The following is a 26,787-nucleotide window of genomic DNA, read 5'->3' as shown; positions in this document are numbered from 1 at the left end:
GACAGAAGTACTGCCCTTGCAGCAGCATCTTAAAATGTGCTCAGCTGTTGGATCAAATATCAAGGGCCGTACTGCCAATACCGACTTCAGGAGCATCCACCACATAAAATCTCCTTATTTTGGTATGGGATTTTAGTAGGGTATTGTAGGAAAAAAACTAGTAGGAATTTTTCATGCATTCCATTTGTTTGGTTACATGTGAAAAAGACTTGAACCACCACAGTTCAAATTTAAATTACAAGGGCCTTTAATTTATAAGAATGTCTACTGAAAAAGACATATTGCCACCAATTTGTAGGAGAGAATAGTGTCTACTAAAAAAACTTGTAGGAACAGAATGTTTCTCCTAACTTTCAATAGGCCCTACGGGAGTTTGATTTTTATTTTTATTTATTTTTTGATGGGCAACGAGAGTTTGATTTTCATCAAACTTCTATGATCTTTTTCATACGTTAGCAAATATCACTAATAGAATTGATCCCTGCCATCGATTTTGCCAAGGCTGAGATTAATCTTACTAAAAAAACATGCTTTCTAATCTCAGCACTTCACAGAAAAAACTAGAGGTAGATTTTCTGGGCGAAGTTTAAGTTGGAATGAATTTACGGAGCAATGAAAATATTTAACACGGGCCAATCAAAGAAATTCCAATTAAAAGAGGTGATGGGAATAAAAAACACAAGAGGGTAGCAATACCGGCTCCCATTATTATTGAGGACGGCTAGCAGGACACCAGTAGGGAATGGCAACCCAGAATCTCATCCCTTTTTCTTTTTCTTTTTGGACCAATTACCAATGGGGGACAAACATTAGGCAAAATTATCAACAGACCCATGCTTTTCAAAAATTATCAATGGGGGACAAAAGAGGTCTTGTCAGTGAAAGCTGGACGAAAATACCCTCTGGCATTTACAACACGTTTTGACCTTGTTTTCTCCTTCTTCCCTCTTCTTTTACTTTTCCATTATAACCTTTTTGATTTTTTACCCTACTAGTCATCTTCCTCCTTGTTCAGCCACCATTGTTGCTGGAAATCTTGAAAACTTGAATGTTGAGTTCTTACCATCTATCTCTTTGTATTTAGGTTTTGTTTTTGTTTTTCTTTTTTAGGGTTTTGCACTATTTTTCATTCATCTGTTTCTGATTTATCTTGTTTAGGGTTTAAGCGATTTGGTTTTTAGGGTGAGTTCTGGAGATAATGCATGGATGGCTTCACTCACTTTTTTGGAAGACAAGTGGTTGTATAAGAAAAAGTTGATGTAATACATGAATGGATGGCTACACATTTTTTGATTTACTTAAATTTTTTTTTTGTAATACAGAAATTGGGATGTAATACATGAAGCACATTTAATGAAAACAACATCCATTTCTTTTGTTATTTCTATCATGAGCAGAATTATAATGCCATTAGAAGAGTTGCTATAGGCAGAGGGTTTTGTAGCAGAAGGGGTTTATCAGCTCTCTGGAAGGGGGTTAGTAACTCTCAAAAGTAGGGTTACCAATTTTCGAATGGGCTTATCAAGTTCTTGAAAATTGGCCGAGGGTACTGGAGTTTTGGAAGAGGGTTTTCAAGTCTTTAGGATTGGGGTTATCTAGTATAAAAAATGGGGTCACCAATTTCCGAATGGGGTGATCAAGTCCCTAAAAATTGGCCAAGGGTACTAGAGTTTTGGAAGGGGGTTTTCAAGTCTCTGGGATTGGGGTTATCTAGTATAAAAAATGGGGTTACTAATTTCTGAATGGGCTTATCAAGCCTTTGACAATTGGCTGAGGGTACTGGAGTTTTGGAAGGGGGTTTTCAAGTCTCTAGGATTGGGGTTATCAAGTATCAAAATGGGGTTACCAATTTCCGAATGGGCTTATCAAGTCCCTGAAAATTGGCCGAGGGTACTAGAGTTTTGGAAGGGGGTTTTCAACTATTTGGGATTGGGGTTATCTAGTATCAAAATGGGGTTACCAATTTACGAATGGGCTTATCAAGTCCCTTAAAATTGCCCAAGGGTACTGGAGTTTTGGAAGGGGGTTTTCAAGTCTCTGGGGTTGGGGTTATCCAGTATCAAAATGGGGTTACCAAATTCCGAATGGGTTTATCAAGTCCCTTATGAATACGTTTTTATTTCCTGTTTTTTTTCACTCATTCATTTTCACGTTTTTTTTTTATTTCTACCGTACGATTCGTTTTCCTCATCCTCCATTGAAAGAGAGAAGGAGAAATGCAAGACCCTAAAACCAAATGAAAAACAAAACCTAGATATTGAGAGATAGATGGGAATGAACTCATGTTTCAAATTTTCGAGTTTTCCCGCCTCCGATGGTGGCTAAATGATGAAGAAGATGACTGGTAAGGTAAAAAAAAAAAAAGTTGAAAATAAAAAAGTAAAAAAAAAGAGGGAAAGAAGAGAGGAGGGAAAAGTGGAAAAGCAAAACGTGTTGCTTAAGAAAATGGCATTTTCGTCCAGCTTTTAATGACAAGATCTCTTTTGTCCCTCATTGATAATTTCTGAAAAGCATGGGTCCTCTTGATAATTCCACCTAATTTTTGTCCCCCATTGGAAATTGATCCTTTCTTTTTTGAAAATTGAGATATACATTCATAATCCTTTACTACTAAAAGGGAAAATCCCACAAAGTTAGTCTGCTTCTTTTGTGAAAATACCATTCGAATCCCAGTTTGCTTGTCATTAGGTTCCCTCTTGTGTCCTTATTCATTTTGGGATTTCTGTCATTTCCAGTTCTGCCTTACCCCTGAGAATACGCCCAAAAAAAAAAAACCTTCGCAACTTTTCTCTTCATCGGGGACACGTATCATAGCGCAATGCCCGCGTGTGCTTTCTTCTCTCAAACGAAGAGACAAGTTTCGTCTCCACCAAAGCCACATATCCTCTCGATAAGTCTTCGATCTCCTTTCCGATGCTTCGGCTCGCTCTAATCTCCTGCTCTTTCTTTCATTTAGCTTCTTAGGGTTTCTTCCTGGATCCTTTCAGCACCCAAAAATATTAATTGATGAAGACATCTATATCCTGAACAGGGATTTCAACCAAACTTGTGCTATGCGAAATATTAAGCTATCATTCAAGTGTGGAAGAACATCAATTTAAAGAAAAGAAAGGGTATGTTCTTTCTCTGTGAACTTGTTGTATTGTAACTAGATTTCCTTTGTGGTAGATTATGCAATTAGGTAAGAGGAGGTAACCTAGATGGATTAGGAAAGTGGGTTGGATTAGAATTGTTTTCTTTCATAATTATCAAGATTTCATTCTATGTTTATTCCCTAAGTGCTCTATATAAGCAACACACTTTTGGGATTGATTGTGATCAACAAAGATTAGTTGAAATCCCTAATTTTACAGTCCCAACTCGAGGCGAGTTTTTGGGATATTTTGATACCCACGTCATGTTTGCTTAACGGAAAAATATACTCCCTCGAAAAGCCTTTTTAGTGAAAAATTTCCTGAAAAAATAAACAGCTACAACGGGTTGGGTTTTCGAGGTTTTTTTATGAAGAATTTTTAACTGGAAAAACTTTTACCTAAATAAATGGGTTACAAAACCTTGCAGCATTTGATTTTCATGGGAAGAAATTTCTGGAAGGACTTCCAGTGTAGCCAAACATGCCTTGAGTTTTTTATATGGAAACTAAAGTGGAAGATGATAATATGAGAAGATAGAAATAGTTCTTTCTGAATTTTTTGCGTATAAATTTTTTCATGCAACACATTATGACTTATTAAGTCCATGCTTGCATTCAACAGATAATGCCACTTCACGTCTTTGGTCTTATTTCATGTTCCATAGTTTTCTTCCTTCTTGTAGTAATTACAGGTCCAAAGGGGTTCTTTGCTTTTGCCATATGTTGGAAGTTCTCTTCCTACTCTTGTTCAATTCATAAAGTACAGGAATCACCCTCACCTTAAATTCATAAAGTATAGAAAGTACTATCAAATTCAGTGCAGACGTATTTCTATTGCAAACCAGCAACCCATCATGTCCAAAAGTATGGAAATTGGTTTTGAATAACAATTGGGGCAATCCTTTTGCCTTTAATGTTTCTCAAGGGGCTCTGTGGAACCTTAATAATTGTTGGAGTCGATCAAAGGCTGTGCTAGGTTTTCCTGCAAGATAGTATCTCTGTGTTTTTTGAATTTCTTTTTGCGATGCGTCCTTTTCAAAGTATTTTTTATTTAAAATTTGGCCCAAAAAATGACTGAGAGGGGTTGTAGGTGTATGTGGCAGAGGCTTCTCATGTGGGCCTTTATTCTTGTTAGCCTTTAAGTGTTCTTGGTTGGTAGTGCAAGCTCTTGAATGTGCTTATGATAACCAAAATAAAGTGCTATTTTTTTAGTCTCTTTCATGCTCTCATATTTTCAGCAAAATAAGAGCAAGATTTTCTTATATGTGAAGTCTATTTCAGGACGACAGGTACGTAGATCCTGCCCATGCTGCTAAAGTGAAGGTGCTCTATAAAGATCACGATCTCCAGGTTTGAGCTCTGTTCTTTTCACTCCTATTTACGTCAGATAGTGGCATCCTGAAAGTTTAGTTTTATATCACATGTTGACTAAGGAAATCCAAATATTTGGGTTTCAGTAGAGATGGCCTTGATTTCTATTTAATTTGCATCCTTATACAACATGCTTGATCCCAAGAGAATGTAGTTTACAATAAATCTGAATGTTGATTTTACCTCATTATTTTATAATCGTAGTCACAAATATCTCTGACTTCTTCAAAATATTCTGACATTTTGAAAAATGACATAACCCTATTACAATATTTTCATTTTTTATCATTTATAATGACGATGTTTTTTTATTTTTTTACTATTTTTAAATTATATTTTCTTAAATATTTTCTAAGAAGTGGTTTTCTATATTCCCAAGAATGTGCTTACCAGAGTTATGGATATTACAATGATGAACCACCAACCTATTTCTCTTTAGTTATTTTCTTTTTTTATTTAATTTATTCATCAAAGAGGAAGTTTTCTGTTATCACATAAATACACGCTATTGGAAGCAACAAACATATTAGTTGTTGAATGAGCAACTTCTATTATAGCAAGTGGGGATTGGTGGAATTCTGTTGGCTCTTCACCTTTATGTTCTAGGTGATAAACGCATATACCCACTAACTGCTTTTATTCTATCAGTATCAAAATACAGAAAAAGTTAAGTTTGAAAAATGTCAAAGATTGATTGTATTTGGGAATCCATCTCATGTATTGCAGATCATCGGCTCTTTGTAAACAACAATCCATCTTGTCCAAAAGTATGGCAAGTTTTCTTCCTTCTTGAAGAAATTACAGATCCAAGGGGGTTTCCTGTTGCCATCTCTTGGAAGTTCTCTTCCTGCTCTTGTTCAATCCAAAAAGTACAAGAGGTACAATCAAATTCAATGTAGAAGTATTTCTATTGCAAACCAACAACCTATCATGTCCAAAAGTATGGCAATCAGGAATACATTTATTTAGTCTCGCAATAAGACAATTGGCTTTAAGGCCAGGTAGCAATTGATCGTTTTCAAGGTCAATGCAACTTCAAATTTCCAACCTAACCTTCAATTACTCCTTTAATTGGGGTATCATTTCAGCCCTCTCTGTTTTGTTCATTAGAATCAGGATCTCTATTCCTTCCTTATGTAAACTGAATTTCCTTCATTGTTGATATTTCTAATTATCACAGAACTTTGTCATAGACGTTGGACTTCTCTGCTTTTAGTATGAGACCAAGATTCCTCTCTCTAGAAAGGTTTATAATCAGTGCTGGACTTCTACAAATAGGCCCTCCACAGGTTAAAATTACTATAGCTTCCTGTTTTATACTGTGACATAACTGTAAATCATTTCATGATGTATTAGGCCTATAATCGTTACTCTCTTTAAAGGATATATGTTCTGATGGGTCTTTTTCATTATCAACATAGATTCTCTCATTGTTGTCCCTTGGATCATGAAGGTGATGGAGCCCATGTGGTGTATTTTTAATATTTTTATCTTCTGATTTTCTGGAAGACTTTATGGTCCCCTAAGGCCTTGTTTGGATTGCAAGAAAAAAAATCTGATGGAAAATTTTTCTAGGGAAATTTTTTTCTTCCCTTCACTAGAGGGAGTTGATATGATTATGGTTTCTTTAGAGGGATATCATTATAAATTGAATGCGGCACTAAATAAAAATTCAATAGGGTTGCTTCAAGTTATCTTTCGTGTCTAATAAAATTAGGAATTCTTTCTTATAAGCTGACAATATAATAAATAAAAAGTAAATAGCTTTTTTTATGATATTCTAAACATGAAAAATGAGTGCTCAGCTAGAGTAAACCCATGGCATGGCATTTTTACCATGAGGATGAAGTCACATAAGTGTCTCTTATATCATTATTAATCCAATACTTGGAAGTTAATTCAAGGGGGTATGATCTTGTGAATGCATTAGAGTAGACCGGATCTTGGCCATAGATTTTATGGAAAACTTGACCTTTGGATTGGTATGTGGTAAATTAGGCAATTTAGGTAGATTAACAACTAAGCTAGATTTAGTGATTAGAATTTCTATTATTATCACTTTCCATGATTATGCATATCTCTTGCTATGTTTATCTCTTTGAGTGTTCTATATAAACATAGCAAGAAGAAACTTGACCACAATTTGGGTAGGTTAGCCATTAAGCTAGATTTAGTAATTAGGATCTGTTCAACTCATAATGCATTGAATCATAAGTTGAGAAAATTTAATTAATTCATTATTCTTTCCTAAAAAGACAAAAATAAGCCTCAAGTTGTTTAGTTTACCAAAATATGTTCTTTGGATATAGGACTATTGCTCCATTTTCCCTCCATCATGAGAGATACAGAAATTGTCTGGCTGAGAAACACATAAAAGAGAACCTCAAATTCATTGAAAAAATCATGGCTTTGATTTAGTAAAACAATGGAAAGCTGTGAACATAAATTATCTAGCTGAGAAGAGAAGCTAAGAGCACCTCAAATTCATCATGATTTAATTTAGTAAAAGGTAGGAAAACTGTGAACAGAAATTGTCTAGCTGAGAATAGAAAAAACCATGGCTTTGATTTGGTAAAGCCCCTTTATAAGCAATTTTCTTTGTTTTCTTATGTGGGGACTATTGTTGTTCTCATTCCTTTTTTTGGTTCTTGTTCTTGTTGTTTATTTATTTACTGTTGTTATTGTTGTTGTTTTACAGGGATAAAGAGTCTATGTAACTTATATAGTTTAATTGTTCTGTTTATTGTACATGTAATTGTACATTTACATGTACAATCGTACATTGGTAACAGGATTTCATGAAGCCATCTCTTCCATGAGTGAGTTCATGTGTCATATTCTGAACAAATGAAAATAAGATCTTCAGACTCAATTTTTGCTGATAATATGAGCGTTACCCATTACAGAGCTGACTGAGCAACTTCAATTTTTCCTTATTTCTGACCTTCTTCCAACTCTTTTGTTTTCTATTTATGTAGGATTGGCAATAACATTTTCAAGCCTTGCCAATAACAAAGTGTTATAGACCTTTCAGAAGAGCTTTGTTCAAAGTCCAAAACATCTTAGATGATCAATGAGATTAACCAGAACCACGACTCAAATGTCAAATATCCTTGACAATCTATGCCAAAATGTAGGGTTGATTAGTGAACTCACATAAGGAGGGCTCTAGCTCCTTTACAAAGTCGAAGGCAGCTTCTTCCGAGGGGATTCTGCCTGGGCATTGAAAACGCCACTCTCTTTGCTTTATGGAAAAATAACCAGCAATCGGATATAATAATATGTTATAATGTTGTTTCTATGCACAACTTTCTCATCTCATTGAAATAAAGCTTCTTTGTACGATCTTTCTCTTTGATGGTGCTTGAATTAAAGATTAGTTCTACAGGTTTTATTTGCTGTGATTCAATTCTACTTTCTATTGTTAGTCGGTGTTGGGCATTCTCATGATTGAGTACTGGGATTTCTTTTCTTTCCCCTTCTATAGGTTTTGTTTGTTGTAATTCAGTTCTATTGTTATTCAGTGTTGGACATTGAATATTGGGAATCGTCCCCCCCCCCACCCGCCCCGGAAACGTAACTTAATTTTTCGATCAGTAATAAATTTATGGTCTCCCCCATGAAACTAATACTTTTCTCTTCGCCAAAGGATTCTCTCCCTCTTTCTTCTTATTAAGATATACTTTGGTGACTTCAGTTAAGTACTTAAGTCACATGAATTAGTTTATATAGTATGATTTTCAGAAGAAAAAAAAAAGCCTTTCGTATGTATACTAAAACACGTAAAATACCTTAGTTGCACGTGCATTTCTTACTAGTAGCATATATACAAAGATTGGGGGCCAGTAGCCCGACCCCATTACAAAGAACGAAACCCAAACACAAAAACGAAAAAATTCCGCCCCAAAAAATCCCATGATATGCTGCCCCAACCTTACAATCTAAAGTTGGAAACAAGCGGAGAAGATGACCCGATACTCGAAAGACCAATGCCTCTCAAGCACACGCGAAAGACCACCCCATTACAAAGAATCTCATCCTTTTTGGACGTTTTCAAATCATTTTCCATTATTATTTCCTCTACTAAATGGCAAATGCTAACATAAAGGGCCTAAATTCGAGATCTTATGTGATGTCGTATTTCTCAAGAAGTACAGCGGTGGACCAACTTGTCCGTAGATCAAAACCATTCATTTGGATCGCCCAAACATAAATGGTCAGGCCGCAAAAGCTATCTCCAAATGATGATACTAACCCTCCGATCTGTAGAATTTATATGATGTGCCATCATGATACTGATCAGAGGGTTAGGATATTCCTCTGGAGATGAGTTTTGGGGGCCGGGCTGTGTACGTTGGGCCTATCCAAATGAATGGTTTGGAACTTTCTTTACAGCACTTGCCATTTGGTTTCTTTCAATGGGGCTTTGTAGTGATAAACTTTGGACTAATACAGTCAATTAGTGATGAGTTCTCTTGGACTATGCGAGACCTTTGAGACTGGGCATTAATAATAATTCACTTCTGTTAACTTGTTTTTTGAAAGTTGTGTATGTCTGTCTGTGGGCGATTCAGTGGATGGTCGCTTTTAAATACACATATGTTAATGTTTAAAATATGATTATTTGACTTATCAATAGGTGAGCAGCACATGGTTTTGTAAGTGGGTTATGATAGGAAAATAGATAAGGGCAATGATCTGGTGCAACTCGTTTGCACCGTATGATGGTGCACTTTCGTTGTACTTGAAAAACGTGGATGCTACAGATCTTCACGTTTTGAAATCATGCAGCTCCTAGGTGACTCGGTGTGTCAATCAATTTTATTACAAAAAACTAAAAATAATAGAAATTTCTGCAATAAGAAGAAAAAACTTGCTTTTCTCAAACAGTCTGTCACGCCCGACTCCATTGTCTAAATATCGTGTCCGGGCCTCAACCCACCTTGTAGGGATGCTAAAAATGTGGAGAATGAGGGTTCACATATATAGCCCAGGAACTCTCTTCCTTTCCGATGTGGGATCTTACAATCCACCCTCTTAGGGCCCAACGTTGTCGTTGGCACACCATACTGCTTGAGGTAAGGCTCTGATACCATCATGTCACGCCGCGACCCATTGTGATTTTCCAACTCTCTCTGGTTTTGTTTTCCAGCAGCACTAACTGTGCCCGACCCACCCCCAGGGATGCTGAAGGCACGTCTACACAGGGAGAGGGAGAATCCACAGATAGCCTAACAACTTTTCCTCCTTTTTCGATGAGGGATCTCAGAGGTTCGTCGACCCAGAATTGCTCGACTCGGCAAAATTCTACTTAATGAAATTGGGCGAGTTATGAGTTGACCAGCTGGGTTTAATAATCCTGGGCTTAACTACTAGTAAAACATGGTATTGCCATGCACCAACTTATTTTGGGAGAAATTATATTATGAATGCCATGCAAGTCGGTATATTCACGGCCGCGTCCAGCAGCAGCATCTTAAAAAGTGCGCTGCTGTTGGATCAAATATCAAGGTCTGTACTGCCGCTGATACCGACTTACATGCACATCCACCATATAAAATCTCCTTATTTTGGTATGGGATTTTAGTAGGGTATTGTAGGAAAAAGACTAGTAGGAATTATCCATGCATTTTCATTTGATTAGTTACATATGAAAAAGACATGAACCACCACAGTTCAAGTTTTAATTACAAGGGCCTTTAATTTATAAGAATGTCTACTGAAAAAAGACATTGCCACCAACTCGTAGGAGATAATAGTGTCCACTAAAAAAACTTGTAGGAACAGAATATGTCTCCCAACTTTCAATAGGCCCTACGGGAGTTTGATTTTCATCAAACTTCTATTATCTTTTTCATATGTTAGTAAATATCACTAATAGAATTGATCCCTGCAGTCGATTTTTCCAAGGCTGAGATTAATCTTACTAAAAAAACATGCTTTCTAATCTCAGCACTTCACAGAAAAAACTAGAGGTAGATTTTCGGGGCGAAGTTTAAGTTCGAATGAATTTACGGAGAAATGAAAATATTTAACACGGGCCAATCAAAGAAATTCCAATTAAAAGAGGTGATGGGAATAAAAAACACAAGAGCGTAGCAATACCGGCTCCCATTATTACTGAGGACGGGCAGCATATTCATAATAGCATATATACAAAGATTGGGGACCAGTAGTCCCACCCCATTACAAGGAACGAAACCCAAACACAAAAACCAAAAAATTTCGCCCCAAAAAATCCCATGATATGCTGCCCCAACCTTACAATCTAAAGTTGGAAACAAGCGGAGAAGATGACCCGATACTCGAAAGACCAATGTCTCTCACGCACACGAGAAAGACCACCCCATTACGAAGAATCTCATCCTTTTTGGACGTTTTCAAATCATTTTCCATTATTATTTCCTCTACTAAATGGCAAATGCTAACATAAAGGGCCTAAATTCGAGATTTTATATGATGTCGTATTTCTCAAGAAGTACAGCGGTGGACCAACTTGTCCGTAGATCAAAACCATTCATTTGGATCGCCCAAACATAAATGGTCAGGCAGCTAAAGCTATCTCCAAATGATGATCCTAACCCTCCGATCTGTAGAATTTATATGATGTGCCATCATGATACTGATCAGAGGGTTAGGATATTCCTCTGGAGATGAGTTTTGGGGGCCGGGCTGTGTACGCTGGGCCTATCCAAATGAATGGTTTGGAACTTGGAATAAGGTAGGCTCCACTGTACTTGAAAAATACATGTAAGTAGGCACAGACATCATGTCAAAGCTCTCCTAAGGACCATCAGCAAACCAAACTAGTGACTAGATGTAAATATAAGAAGCTTATATCTAATGAACCAGGTTCATATGAAAGTTAAGCTGCGAGCCACAAACCCGGACCTGAACCAAGAAAAGGATTGCTCCAGATTAAAAAGTTAAATAAAATGGTTGATTTAGAAACTAAACTACGATTTGTAAAACAACAATCACTTTCTCGTAAGACTCGTTACTTGCAGTAGACAGAGGCACGGGCGATGCACACAAAGGATGCGTGCATTAGATATATACTGAATAATATACAATGCCGAACAGTCAACATATGCAAGGATGCATGGTTTCTACCACCTTCATATATTCAAAAAGACCCTCTCTAGTGGCTAAGTGGATTAATGGGTATGAAATTTTTTAGAAAGTTCTATATCATCCTAAATAACAATATCCGAGATAACCTAGATTACAATGGAAGCTGGGAAACTCGAGACTTCCTCCAAAGAGAGAGATGGTTATGAGATGCTCTAGAGACTACCTCCTAAGGGATAGCAATAAGACTGGGGCCCTTCCCCCTCACTAAAAAAGGTGATTAAATTCCCTACTAGTTCACTCAAGAGGTGGAAAATCCTTCTAAAGACAGATTTTTCTATAGACACATTTGTTGCATGACACATGCAATTAGCATACCCACACATTACTTGGGTTAATGTCTATATAAAGGAGAGCAGCCCTCATTTGTAACCATCAAGCAAATTGTATAGCTTTGAGAGCAATACAAAGTGCCTTCTTTTAAGCGTTCTCTAGTGTACTTCTGTTTTTTTCTTTTATCTAGCTTGCTTGTCTTGAGAGTGTTGCTATCTAAGAAGGCCGACTTAGTCACTCAAAGGGGCGACACGTGCCTAAGTGCAGCACAGGTGTGCTTGGAAAAATCAAGCCCATGACAACTATGGGTATGCCCTCTGGTAAAAATAAGAGAATTATACAATGTCAACCATTCACAGTATCAAAGAACATCACCATCTATATATGCTCTTCTGTGGCAGTCTATAGCCCACCTTACACATGGTACTTAATGGCGATCTGGTCCATTGCCGTGGGAGACCAATATTCTGGTTTACTGTATGGTATTTCCCCTTCCCTTGAGCCGTATCTGCAAAAAGATGTAGAGGATCTTGTATACACCAAGTTTCTCAAATTTATATAATCTTCCTCGAAAAAAAAGGAAGAGATAAAAAAGAAGTAAACAAAGAAAGTAAGAAATGAGTAGTGATTCAGTGAGAATAAACAAAACCAACTTACTGCAGGAACCACACTTGATCATCATCCAATCAGGATCAAACAGTGCCTGCTGATCGAAGTTGAACTCACTTCAGCATGGTTGGTTGGTTCATTATGTGCAAATTAAAACTCTGCACACCTCAGCAGTATCCAATGGAAGTTTTGTTTTGTACATAATGAAGGCCACAAACATTTTCTAAAGAGAAAATGAAGATATTATATAAATAAAAATACTGTTCTACAAATGGATAGTTTGAATGACAGAGCTACTTGCTCTAACCAAATCAAATTGATTTGGGATGTTAAATGAAGAATGTTCAAATTGCATCCAAAGAATCTAGAGAATCAAATGGGTGGTTCAGAAGAATCTATAAGCCGAAAAATGCGATGTCAATTGGTACCCTTAGTGCCAAAGCTTCATGCAGAACCCGGTATGTACGGGTGGCGCTCTTTTGCTCAATACACAGTCCGAGAAAGTGTCAGTCAGCTGCCCTGCAAGGCTAGCCAGATCATCCTTCAGGGTATCAACAAATACACTCACTATCCTTCTCTCCTGCGAAGTTGCATGCAGGCTATACCAAGTCAGGAACTTCACTCTGAAATTCTTTTCCACATGCCCTTCACGCTCCAACTTTCTAATCATCTTTACACAATTCTCGTAGTCCTCCTCCAGAGACCCACCTCCGTTACACATCTCTTCACACCTTCCTCGGCTTCTTTTCTTTGACGAACTGCCAACCTGTGGTTCCTTCTCCAGCTTTGTTGGACAGTTCTCAAGGTCCCCACTACCCAATTTAGTTCTACCATTGCATCCTAAACCATCTTTGCCCAGTTCCGGCTTGCTGGGAGTAACAGGTAGGGCAGATTCAGGGCGCTCAACTGGCACAACCGCCATTTCATTTCTTACAGGTGCATTCAAGGCAATATCAATGCTCATCTCCTCGGGCAATTGAACCTTGAATTGGTCTTTATTCTCAGTCTTGGGGACATCAGAAGCCTGGTTGTCATCGGACGAATCTGTGGAATCTTTCTGAGACCCTGTCTTAATTGACCCTGTCACAGGTTCCTTGTCCAAGACAGCGACAGAATCTCCCGGAATTTCTTCCAGCTCTGTAGTTTGAGTAGCCTCCGTTCTGTGAAATATGGTGCCAATGTTTGGTCTTTGGGTATGGCTTATTTCTTTCCGGGCACAATCAGATGACTTACCCAAGTCTGGAATCTCGGTTTTCTTGTATCTGGAATAACTGCCCGCCAAATTATTCTGATCCCCATACGCAGTGTTGTTCGATTCATCTCCCTCTGAAGATGGATTTGAAACATCACTGGAGTTTGTTTTCGGACTTCCACAAGGAACTTCCACAGAACCTGCTTTTGCCGAGTTCTTTGTAACATCTACTTTGACGCTGACGGTCATAATCCCAACTTCCCACTTTCCCAATGCTCCTCCGTTACCAAAAGAAACAACTTTGAACATATACTTCGTATCTGGAGTAAGCTCCGATACCAAAAAGCTTCGGTTTGGTCTGATCAAAGTACAGGCTGGTTCTGCAGGATAGTCTGTGGTCTCAGCCTTTCGATACCATAAGGTGTAACCTGCAACACCTTTTGATAATGCATCTTCAAAACTCAAGACCACGGTAAGAGAAATAGGAGACACATCTTCAAATCTGATAATGCTGGGAGATATGAAACTGGCATCTGCAAATGTTAAGCACTCAAAATGATTTTTTAATATAATGCCCATGTTTTGCTTTTTGAGCGAGAAAAAAAATAATACCATGTCTTCAAAGACAATATCTATAGGTATTTCAAAACAATCCATACCTTGCAACTTACAAACTGGGAGTACTTGGAAAACACTAGAAAGCATAGAGTCTAGCATCTCCACTGCGGAAGTGCACAGCTTCTGAACCTCTGCACCAGATGAGAGCCTGTTGACAATGCCACGAGCCATTTTTACGGGTAAACCATCAAGAGAGCCAACTTCTGCCTCAAGTTTCTTTGCGGCTGCATCCACAATCTCATGCAGGTTTTGGTATTTCTTGGTTCCAGTGAGAAGTACACGGCTTAGAGTGATCCGATAACACAGTACGTCCACCCGTCTAGCATCCTTCGCTGTCATCAGCTGTTTCCTCCAGCATCTGCATCAAAACTCAAAAGAGAAAGGAATTTGACTTGAAATCAGAGTCCTGGCTAGCCATTCAACCAGTGTTTGCAAACTCCTACTCAGGCACGAATTTGTCCTAGATAAACCAAAGAAATTTTTTAGAAAGAATCACCATAGATGTTGATTCTCCTCCCCAAACTTCCAAAGTCACTTCCCAAGTAGTGCCTTATTCACCCCTTTCAATCTCATGATACCTAGGCCACTGGCCTTAATGGCCTTACATCCTCTTCCCAACTAACTAGATGCACTTTCTGCTTCTCATCAGAACCCCATAGGAATCTCATGAACTTTTCAATCCAATTGATCACGCTCATAGGGCATTTGAAAACTGATAACTGGAAAATAGGAATGTTTGCTAACAGATGAAAAATATGTAACATATCTAAATAATACAACTATGACCTCCCAAGAAGCAAATAACATGCATCCATAAGAATTACATCACACTATACAAAATGTGTGCCTACAAATTGAGAAAAGAGACCTATGATACCCAAACACGGATACGGGAACATTGGTGAGACTCGACATTTTTTGTAAAACCAAGGACAAGGATACGACTAATAAAATGGTCATAAAAATATATTTTTTAGAGGTAAAGATAGATTACAAAAATTAAAAGCTTCAATATTTACCATTTTTTTGGTTTTTTAATGATAATTGAATTGTAGATAAAAGATAGTGGCACACATTTATCTAATTGATGAAGTGAGTACTTACAGTAACGAGTACAATAGTTCACAATCTAAGTAATGGTGCTCTGTTTGAATGACCAAACTTGTGTGTGTGAGATGATGCATTAAAACTGTGGTTGGCTTCCAGAATCAAGGTATTAACTAAAGCAGAGGAGGGCGGTCTTAACAATCAGGATGAGGTCAAGGAGTTGGGGAGATTGAAAGAAGAACACAAAAGAGCATTGCCTCAAGAGGAAATATCATGGTGTAAAAAATCTAGGGTGAGATGGTTGAAAGAAGGTGATAAAAACACAGCTTATTTTCATGGGATTGCAAGCATTCGAAGGCGGGGTAATCGTATAGAAACATTGAAGGTGAATGGGACTACGAAGGATGATAAGGAGTTGATAACGAAAGAAATTGTGGAATTCTATCAATTATTATATTCGTCGGAAGGAAAGGAGTGGCCAATTCCAGAGGAAAAGGAATTTAATTCCTTGAGGGAGGAAGACCGCCTAAAGTTAGAGAAGCCATTTTGTGAGGAGGAAATTGAACTTGGGGTGTTTTCTTTGGGCAGGGATAGAGCTCCTGGTCCGGATGGCTTTTGCCTGGCTTTCTTTCAGTCTTGTTGGGCGCACGTTAAGGATGATATATTGAGGTTTTTCAAAGAATTCTACAAAGGAATGGAGTTAGATTGTGGTGCGGGTGCGACTTTCATTGCCTTGATCCCAAAGGTGAAGGGTGCATCATCTGTTGCGGATTTCCGTCCAATTAGCCTGGCAGGTTGCTTATACAAAGTCCTTGCAAAGGTGCTAGCCGAACTACTAAAAAGAATCCTCCCTGGAATCATCTCTGGAAGTCAAAGTGCTTTTGTCAATGGAAGACAAATATTGGACTGTTCCCTGATAGCAAATGAGATTGTGGACTACTACATGAGATTGTGGACTACTACTCTAAAGTCGGGATTGGGGGTTTGCTTTGCAAACTTGATACGGAAAAGGCCTATGGCAGGATAGAGTGAAAATGCTTGGATTACTTGCAAAAAAGAATAGGGTTTGGCACAAAGTGGAAGGAGTGCATTAAGAAATGTATATGTTTTGCGTGGTTTTCAGTGGGATGATTGCTGCTGATTGCAAGTGAATGGGGTGACTGCTGCGGATTTGCAAAAAATAAAAGATGGGGTGTGTCATTACCAAGGTTAAATTTCAGTTTCGGAATGCGTTTCGGTCCTCACCGAAACCGAAATTTCGGACGAAATCTATCGAAATCAAATTAACTAATATTTTACCCATTACCAAATTTCGACAAAATCCCCGAAATTTCGGGATAATATTAAATAATAAGTAAAATCCAGATTTTCAAGTGATATTCCTTAAATTTCGACCGAAATTTCAGGGAAAACGAAAATTTGATTTCGATCGAAATTTCGGTCGAAATTTTGTAACGTTTCGACTTTAGGCAATTTCGGTTTCGGTCTCGACCGAAACCCGAAATTTCGGTTTTCGGTCGAAATTTAAAACCTTGGTCATTACAAACCATGGGGTGTAAAATTTGCTACCTTTTTCTCTTTTAACATCACATGGTGTAAGTCTCTGCCAGTAGACAGGTTGCAAGCGATTACACCAACTGAGAAACCCCTTTTTTTATTTGACCTTTCGCTTGGACAGCACAGTTCCCAACTTGAAGCCAACCAAAATTTCAATCCCAAAACGGAATGTGTTATGGTGACAAGGAGATGCAAAGGATCCGTCCGTGATGGATGGTGACGGCGGGATAATGCGAGAGGTTGGCAGCAAGGATTGATGGTGGCCGATTGGACTGTGACACGAAATCTAAGCTTTGGAGAGGAGATCTACCAGAGGGTCAAGAGAAACAAGCGAAAGAGGTGATGAAGGAAGTCGAGTCGCAGAAAGGGGCCGGAATCCATGCGGCAGTGAGGATGGAGATCGTGACGAGCATCGACAGGTTCCAGCGGACTTCTAGATTCGCCGTTCTCCGGAGGACGAGATCGAAGATATTATGCTCAGGGCAAGGTCGGATCGACCCGCTCTGATACCATGTAAAACAATGGAGATTTTATTAATCTTGGTTACAATACAAGGAACTCTAACGAGTGATTATATAGAACACTCAAAGGGCTAAACATAGAAAGAGATAAACAACCAAGGCAAGAGATAAACATAGATATCCTACCTCCTAAGATTAGCCTAATTGCTAATTTAATCTAGCTTCCTAATCGAGCTAGGTTACCCCATTCGACCCACTTTCCTAATCTACTACTAAGATGATCCAACGGTGAGATCTACACCAAATTCAACGGTTGTATCTTACATGTTCTAATTCTATACATGCCTATTCTTGGAAAATGTACATGTGTATATCATGTTATATTTCGTGGCAGTTCCTGGGTGTCCCAATTTGAACCAATAAAAATGATTGTTTTTCCTACACCGGCTCATGTCCGTGGTCTCACCCCAAGTTTATGAGCTGAAAGCAATTTGCCAGTGAGATAGAAGGTTATGATGAAATTTTTTTTGACTAGAATAAATAACACTTGAGTAATAAATAGAAAATATGCATATCTTGAATAAATAATAGAAATGAGGATTTTCAACATTAGCTTTTATTGATCGTATAGCCATAGTTGTTAAAGCTTTCCCTTCCAACCACCAGGAACTAAGAACTAACAAATGGAAGACTTTCATTGATATATGCATGAAAAAAGCAAATAAATATCCAACATAGAACTAGTAGTTGCTACCCAAGAAATGCAAACAAGCATAGTACTTTAATCAGGATAATAAGCCAATCTTCACTCAAGAATACAAGCCGAAACACAGTAATGCGATGACAATAAAATAACATGATGCACAAAGGAATCAATAGGATAAGGGCAGAGTTCTCGAAAATGCATACTTAGGGTGGGAAACATGTTTCCTATGAAATGCATTTCTAAAACGGAAACGAAATACCATTCAAAAAATGGGAAAACTTAAGTGAAACCAGTGTTTAAAAAAAAAAAAAAAAAACAGAGATAAGAAAAGAGCAGACTCAACTCAACTCAACTCAACAAAACCTTTGTCCCAAACTAGTTGGGGTCGACTAAACGAATCCTATAGAAAAAAATCAAGAAGAAGGTAAAAGGAATCTACCCGGCTCTAATCCTAGTTCTAGTTGGGTAGAAGAAAAGAACAAAAATATAAAAAAAACAAAAAAGCAAAAAAACAAGAAAATGCTCGCATACATTCTTCTTCATTTCTATAGGTTGAATTAAAATATAAAAAAATGCGTAACGTTTTTTTATATTATTCCTCTTCTTCTTCTGTAGGTAAAAGCAGAAAAACCAAAAAAAAAAGGAAGAGAAAAAAGGGGGGAAAGGGAGGCATTGTCAGTTTTCGATTTCAATAACTGAGAGGACTGATTTTATGTTCTAGACACCATGTGACGCCAAATTTAGTAAGAGTGACGCTAAATTCATGTTCTCATGCTCATAGTTGTCAACCCGTGACTCGACTCGTGACCCAATTTCTTAATTTTATGACTCATGACTCGACTCGTGACTCGTAAGAGTTTTTGACAAGAACAAAAATGTAATTGGATGAAGCATGTAAAAATATAATCCAATAGCACAAAGATAAAGCACTAAGCCAAATAAATTAATAATTATATGCTTGTAACTTGCAACTGAGTAGGACTAAGACAGAATATATGGAATGCAACTTTAGTAATGTAAGGATGCGGGATGAGGACGTAGTAAATATTACTGGACGGGAGCCTAAGAGGGATATCTTTCGCTATCTTGGTTCAATTCTACATAAGGAATGAGAGATTGAAGAGGATGATAACCATAGAATAAGAACAGGTTGGTTGAAGTGGAAGCTTGCCTCGGGAGTTCAAAGAAGCAGCATGTGCATAAGATGAGTGTAGCGGAGATGCGAATGCTTAGATAGATGTACGGCCACACAAGGTTAGATAGAATTAAAAATGAAGACATTCGTAAAAAGGTGGGGGTGGCACCAATTGAGGAGAAGATGAGAGAGCATCGCTTAAGATGATTTGGACATATCCAATGTAGGCCTTTGGATGCTCCGGTGAGAAGAGGCGACTCGTGCCAAATTGATGGAGTAAAAAGAGGTAGGGGCAGACCGAAAACAACTTGGGTAGAAGCAGTGAGGAAAGACTTGATAGCTAGGAACATAACAGAGAACATGACCTTCGATAGGATAGAATGGAAGAAAATGATCCACGTAGAAGAACCAACTAGAGCCAGGATTAGAGCCGGATAGATTCCTTCTACCTTCTTCATGAAATTTTTCTAAAGGATTCATTTAGCCGACCCCAACTAGTTTGGGACAAAAGCTTTGTTGAGTTGATTTGAGTTGATGGTTGTAACTTGCATGCACAAAAATAATTAAGCTCTAAGTTCCAACTTCCTAGTTTTCAACCATCAAAACAAAAAAGCCCAGGCCCAACGATTCGAATCGACTCGTAAGGATCTTATTTTTTCGAGTCGACTCATTCGAGTCACCAGACGACTCGGACGAGTCTTCAACAGAGGCGAGTCACCCATACGACTCGCCTCGAAAGCCCAGCGACTCGTCTTGAATCGGGAGTTAACTCGTACGACTCGTAAGAGTTTGACAACTATGATCATGTTCATGCCGAATTGTCACGAAGGCGACATCTTCGAGATTTTCTCAGTCAAATCCAATAGATACGCAAGTTATTTATGAGCGGGTGAATTCAGGAAGACTTGGGCCAAACTCATGTTCATGACCATGCCAGATTGTCAAGGAGGCGATATCTCCGAGGTTTTGCCCAGCATCTCGACACTTTTTTTTGGTAGATCAGACAGAGAGAAAGATAAAATCTTCTTAATCGAACTTACTTTTCTAATCACTCTAGGTTACCTCTTCTAATCTACTCTAGGTTACCTCTTCTAGTCTATAGACACCATGTGGCAAGCAATGATCTGATTGGTCCCCATTTCATCACCCCGTAGGTTCGCGTAGCAGGACTCGTTTGCAAAAGCAAATTCCCATCTATGTTGCCCAAGTATTGTGTCGAGCATGACAAAGGGATAAGTTCTTAGGAGCTTCAACCTCTAAAATAAAGGGTACATGGGGCATATTCTATTTGTTAGAACTATTTCTTCGGAAATGTGCTAGATGAGCTTTTTGTAAGGAAATATAACTGGAATTAAGAAGAAACGTACTAAATATGCTTGAAACTTCAAATATGAAATTTTTTATTTTTTGAAAGATTTTGTTTGGTTAAGTACACACATTTTTAGTTATGAACTAAATAAATCCGTGTCAGAAGCATAAAAGTTATAGATTATAAGATACAAATTATTATTTCAAATTGCATATAAAACAACTAAGATTTAATGTACATTCAACTTTGGAGTGACAACAAAATGGATATATTGGACATATGTCCTAGAAGTACCAGCATTCAATTCGAGTAAAGCATGAGTATGGATCCCATTTATAAGTGTCCAAGTAACACAGTTTTCAACTAGAAATGTTCCTTTATAGCGTCAATACTTAAAGACCAATAAATTTGGTATAACTATGAAATACCCAAGAATTATGGAACTAAAAACAGATGCCACAGAGATTAAACACAGGCATCGAGGATTACATGCAAAAACAAATATTATACATTGGAGCAGTCACATTTTACATGTATTACAAACTACAAAGCATAAGAAAAAAACCATCTTGTATCTAGGTAGTTATGAAGAAAAAATCTGCAGAAGTGCAAAAAACCACATCATCAAAATCCACAACTTTAATCTCATATAATATATATGAGATGCCAAGATTCATGTTTTGATGGGGCGCCAAGGATAAATAGTATATGAGATGCCAAGATTCATACATCAAAAAATTACCAGGAAGACGACATGATCTTCAGATGGAAGAAAATCTAAAACAATAACAACAAAGTAAAACTTAATGAAGTAATTAAAAGTAAGAAGAGTGTTGGAAAATTTACCCAAGCAAGTCATTCACTTTCTTGCAGGATACGCAGTAAAAGCCCCCATCCAATCTTATATATTGTCCATTTTCCGAAATTCCAGCTCTTTCGTGCTTAAGAGCACATTCAAGATGACAAGACATGCCACATGAATCACCCTCGTTAGGAGGATCTGAGTTGCAAACCAGCCAAAGACTCGGATCCTTGTTGTCATCGAATTTGTGACAGATACAACACGAACATCTCTTGCAAAATTTATCTTCATGGCGTATAGTCGCCCTACAAGCTAGGTTTTTGCAGTGTATGACATTACCAAGACTTTGATTGCCATTTTCAATTGGAACATTGTTTGTTCCAATGGGCACTCGTGATGGGTGATCGTTCTTCCTCTGTCTTTTGGAAGAACTTTGCGTGTTTCCTGGTAAAGGCTGTGGCCCAGAGTCTGTGACATCATTGTTTTTTCCAGATTTGTTCTCAGATACAATTCTTAGCAGATGCTCTATCATTTTAGACTTTGTTAGGCCAGTATATTTCCTCTCTTTTCCCATCTCTGCACACAGGATCTGCAAAAGCTCCCGGCGGCTCCACGACTGTAGCATTTCAGGGCCACCCTGTGACCATTTTGATACTTCATACACAAGGTCTCTCTTTTCCTCCATACTCAGCTTACTGCATTTGGATGGATCGAGCACTAATCCTGGAGATACATAATCCATCATTAATTGATAAGCAAGGAATAGATTGCAAGATAAAGACTCGACTCAAGATTATTAGCCTTGCATAAAAAGTTATAAAAGGACAGCTTCTACAAGAAGAACGATAGAATCAGAGCAATCACCAATCCTAAGCAAATTCTTAAATGAAAATTAATGTAATGAATGGAAGAGAAAATGAGCGTCTAAGCAATTAAGATAGGGATTACAGTCTCACATGCTTAGACTCGTGATAGAAGCAAATCAAGTGCAGCTTAATATTGCCTTCCTATAAAGGTTATGTTCTCTGATATAGTTTAATGAACTAGTAAATATATTCATTTTATGATGTCTGGCCATCCTCAAATGAAAACTGGATGCTTTGCCCAAGGCTCTGAAACTAGCATTGGTCTCAGCTGTGCAAGAGATGGCAGTCAAACTGAACTGTAAAATGTAAAAGTTTTGACATTTCTAAAAAATAAATTTAAGAAAAAACACTAAAAGTCATTAAAAAACACTAAAAGATGGAAAAAAAAGAAAAGAAAAGATATGTAAACCTACTAGCATTCTGAGCCAATTTTAAGTCAATTCATAGCTTCAGAATCAGGTACCAGAGAACGCAAAACATCTAGAACAATCAAACATGTACAAGATGTAAGTCTATGTTGCATGCAATCATAGCTGCCAGTGCGGGAAGCGAAGGCTCTCGGGTAGGCGGGAAGCGGGAAGCGGGAAGCGGGAAGCAACGGGGAAGCATGAAGGAAGCGACGGGAAAGCATGAAATAATTGAAAAAAATGACAAAATTTAAAAATAATCAAATTCCAGTTTCCAACCAACAAAAGCAATTTGAATCCAACCATCATAAATTACATGCAACATGTGCTTAAAGGAAAATCACTGTCAGCTGAAATGCCTATGTTGACCAGTTCCTGACTAGATGAAAAAAAAAAATTATAGACCAAATTATGAGATTTTTTACTGGACTTTTGGGATTTAATAATGTTTGGACATGATAAAATTTATGAATTTTTAAAATTAGAAAAATGCCTCATCATTTGGGTCTTGAAACTATTTTTAATAAATCCAAATGGGAGGTATTTAGGGGTGCAACTCAGGTCGGGTTGGGTTGGATTGAAGCCAACCCAAAACTCTAAACCGTCAACCCGACCCGACCCGATTCGATTTCCCAATTCGGGCCAGGTTGAGTCGGGTTGGGTTGGGTTGACCTGGTTATGGTGATATCTTTCCCGTTTAGGTTTTTATATTCTAAAAAAAAAGTGTAAAAAAACTTGTTTTAAAAAAATGTCAGGTTTTGATGCGGGTCGGGTCAGCCCGGCACCTCAACCCGAACCCAAGCCCGACCTGGGTTCAACTTCACCAACCCGAACCCAAACCCGACTCGAACAACCCGACCTGTGATTTTTTCAGGTTGAACCTGAACCGAGTTGCAGCCCCAGAGGTATTTCCCTATTTACATATAAATCTTAAGTAAATGGACATTTACTTAAATGACTTTGTATGTAAATACTTCGTTCCTTGTATTCCCCAGTAATTCTGTTTCCCTGAAATTCTATAAATGATATAGAGCAAAGATTGGGAAAACACGTGGGGAAGCGTGCTTCCGAGATTGGGGAAACACACTTCCCCAATTTTTTGGGAAGCGTGGCGTTTCCCTCTTCAAACGGGCTTCCCACCTTCCAGAGGCGTTTCCGTTTCCGGCAACTTTGCGTGTGATTTGCTGCCTACGATTTATTCCAACCTTTAACTCACAAGAACAAGCAAAATTTATAAAACCACTAATTAAACCATGAAATGCAATGTCATTCCACTTTTTAGTGGCATATGATTCTTGTACAATTTTTGTCAAATAGTATTCAAAGAAAATCATGGACTGTTGTCAATATACAATGCATTCTTGGAAAAAGGGTCCAACTTCTTGCTACGACAGCTAAGGAAAACCCTTAAAAAACCCAAGATGGTTCAACATTTCAATCTTCACAAATAATCATCTTTTTCACTTTAAGAATATAAAGAGAAACACCCAATATGTTTGAGGAGAGCAAATACCAAAAATTAAAAAGAATACCTACATTCTCCTTTTTCTATTCCTAGGATAAGATTTACCAATCCACAAATAAATAATTCAACCAAGAATGTAAAAAATCAAAGAAACAAAGAGTTGACTTCATTTTAAAACCAAGCCCAACCACAGCAATAATTCAAGCCCATTTATCAGCAACCAAAAGAAAGAAGCATGACAGCTCAGATAAAACAAAAGAAAGAAATTTATGAACAAAGAAGAGACAGAGAAATTCATGAATCAATACTTAATTTTTTTTACATAATTTTATGAGATGAAATGCACTCAACAAATTCAGCATGTCAAAGGTATAACAGACCAATAGACCCAACTCCAAACCATAAAATAAAAAAAAAGGGAGAGAGTCTGAAAGGAAATCTGTTGAAACCCTTCAATACCAACATAAATCTACAGAAGAAAATCAATCAAGCAAAACAAAAACATTGAAACCCTAAAACAAAAAGGGCCAACCCATATTTTAATTTTATCTCGAAAATGAAGAAATTAAAACCCCCAGAATCTCATTCCCAAACAACCCACAAAGCCCATGATTTCTAAAACAAATAAACCTTCAAAAATGCATCACAAACAACAATACCCAACAAATCAAGAGCCCAAATATTTACCCTGTTAAAAGAAAACAAATCAATATACATTAATCGCCAAATCCCAAATAAAAGAAAAGGAAAAAAAAAATAGAGAGAGAGAGAGAGAGAGAGAGACAGACGTGAAAAGGAAAAAGGAAAAAGGAAAAAGGAAAATACAAGCAAAAGAAACTCACCAGCAAAATTAGAACTCATGGTTGAAAATCCCAGAGGCTGCCCACCACATTACCAGAACGAACAGACCTTTTTTTTTCCTGCAACGTTAAAAGACCAAGAGTAAAAAAAACCGAAAATAAGAAACGCGTGACACACATATATATATACAAAAAATAGAACAGAGAAAAGAAAATAAGAATAGTACAAAGACCAAAAAACGAGGCTCTAATTTCTGCTCCAAAGAACGAATCCATGACTGACTGGGTCCAGGACCCAAGTCGTGAAATGAGATTTGGACCCTTTCAGAGTCCTTAAAAGGAGAGAGAGAGAGAGAGAGAGAGAGAGAGTAAAAGGGAAAAAAATAAAGGGGAACTTACACTAACAAATCAGGGTAAGGGGCAAAAGCGGCTGCATGTCATCTTCTTTCTTTTTTTTCTTCCTTTGCGACGTCGTTATCGATTAGAAAGAGGGGAGAAACGGAAAAGGAGAAGGGGGTTTTTGCATGATTTCTGTGTGGTTGGTGACTATTTCATATATATAGATAGTTTTTATACTGTTCCCCGTGCGTAGCTTTATCGTATATGGGTGTAATTATGTAATACTTATACGGTGGAAATATATAATTAAAATTAAAAAAAATTATTATTAAGAATTTGCTAGGCAAATTTTGCGTAAAGGAATTTCACAGCTCACTTTTGCAAGAGGGAACAGCCACCTCAGATTAAAAAAAAAAGAATAAGATAATATTCGCTAAAAGTGAGCAGGTGTTATTATTATATTTGCTGTATTTGTTTGTTTGTTGTTGTTATTATTATTATTATGAGAAATTATATGATGAAGGCCATATAAAAACACACCCATCATCCCATCATTGATATTTGATCCAACAACAGCTCACTTTTTGATGAGCCGGTGTTCGATCAAATATCAAGGGTGGTACTTATAACGTACTACCTTTACGTGTTTATAAGGCCTTTCATCATATAATTTCTCTTATTATTAATATTATTATGTTGAATCATTTTTGTTATAGGTTATATACGTTGTCATTGTGTATAGATGTATAGACGGGAGCACTGTACATACACAAATCGTATATTATAGACCGGAGTACACTACATGCACGTCGACAAGTTCTCGATTTTCTATTTTTAGCTACGATGTTAATTATTTAGAGCGTTACCGAATCTCGCTCAATAAAACTTTACAGATACGCAAGATTTTTGTGCAGATGAATTCAGGAAGACCTCGGCCAAGTGCATGGACGTCAAGGAGGCGATATCTCCGAGGTCTTCTCAGTCAAATTTACAGATACGCAAATTATTTTTGTGCAGATGAATTTAGTAAGAGTGACGTCAAATTCATGTCCGCGTGTTCATGCCAGTTTATCACTGAGGCGATATCTCCGAGGTTTTGCCCTGCATCTCAAGGTTACCTTTTCTAATCTACTTGCCTAATCTACCACTAAGATGATCCAATGGTGAAATCTCAACCCAATCGTATGGTGAGATCTCACATATTCTAACAGTTGGGATTGAACCTCTGACCTCTTGGTTGAGGAACGAGGCCTTTTACCAATGCATGGTTTTAAATTTCGATTTCGGTACAAATTTCCGAAACTGAAATTTGGTAAAAGAATAAAAAATATATATTTTAATGAAATTTCGGTTTTGATGTAAACCGAAATCCGAAGGTTAAAACCATGTACCAATGTGCTAGATGCTCAACCTCGGCGTGCTGCACTTTGAAATTGCACGATGAGTAGGCACGCTGAACAACCCACACCACTTGTTTTGAAGGTGTGGTTGCTCCTCTTAATCTTATCCTATGACTTTGTACTATGCCCATCTTTAGAATATGACAAGATTGCCTTTCATGAGATG

The 26,787-nt window shown here is 37.6% G+C and overlaps 1 protein-coding gene and 1 long non-coding RNA gene across 6 annotated transcripts; one reads left to right on the top strand and one right to left on the bottom strand.

The window, feature by feature from the left end:
* Positions 1-2,730: 2,730 nt before the first annotated feature.
* Positions 2,731-7,849, top strand: LOC143879701 (uncharacterized). Of its 2 annotated transcripts, XR_013251357.1 has the most exons (6): positions 2,731-3,113; positions 4,415-4,483; positions 5,231-5,382; positions 5,685-5,793; positions 7,203-7,323; positions 7,483-7,849. It is a non-coding gene; the product is annotated as an uncharacterized LOC143879701 (long non-coding RNA). The 2 variants fall into 2 exon arrangements; XR_013251356.1 differs by lacking the exon at positions 7,203-7,323 and having other exon boundaries at positions 2,740-3,113.
* A 4,876-nt stretch (positions 7,850-12,725) lies between these two features.
* Positions 12,726-25,407, bottom strand: LOC143879699 (VIN3-like protein 2). 4 transcript variants are annotated; one of them, XM_077382212.1, is made up of 5 exons: positions 25,282-25,407; positions 24,925-25,002; positions 21,389-22,067; positions 14,369-14,685; positions 12,726-14,242 (listed from the first exon to the last, which is right to left on the bottom strand). In XM_077382212.1, the coding sequence occupies exons 2-5, from the start codon at positions 24,941-24,943 to the stop codon at positions 12,948-12,950; spliced, it is 2,310 nt and encodes a 769-aa protein (XP_077238327.1). In that variant the 5' UTR covers positions 24,944-25,002; positions 25,282-25,407; the 3' UTR covers positions 12,726-12,947. The 4 variants fall into 4 exon arrangements, with proteins under 4 accessions (XP_077238327.1, XP_077238325.1, XP_077238326.1 ...); XM_077382210.1 differs by lacking the exon at positions 25,282-25,407 and adding an exon at positions 25,110-25,224; XM_077382211.1 differs by lacking the exon at positions 25,282-25,407 and adding an exon at positions 25,116-25,191.
* Between the last annotated feature and the right edge of the window lie 1,380 nt (positions 25,408-26,787).

The sequence above is a fragment of the Tasmannia lanceolata genome, unplaced genomic scaffold (genome assembly GCF_043159265.1).
Source record: "Tasmannia lanceolata isolate RefF3 unplaced genomic scaffold, GAP_Taslan_0.1 ptg000006l, whole genome shotgun sequence".
Lineage (NCBI taxonomy): Eukaryota > Viridiplantae > Streptophyta > Magnoliopsida > Canellales > Winteraceae > Tasmannia > Tasmannia lanceolata.
Note: the sequence above shows the minus strand (reverse complement) of the source record. Positions and strands in the feature narration are given on the sequence as shown.

Bases quoted from the DNA above. Each gene is read 5' to 3' on its own strand.
- LOC143879699 (XM_077382212.1), bottom strand. The intron at 14,686-21,388 runs GTAAATTTTCCA...GTTTTGATGCAG, and splicing joins AAAGTGAATGACTTGCTTGG to ATGCTGGAGGAAACAGCTGA. The intron at 14,243-14,368 runs GTATGGATTGTT...TAACATTTGCAG, and splicing joins CCCAGTTTGTAAGTTGCAAG to ATGCCAGTTTCATATCTCCC.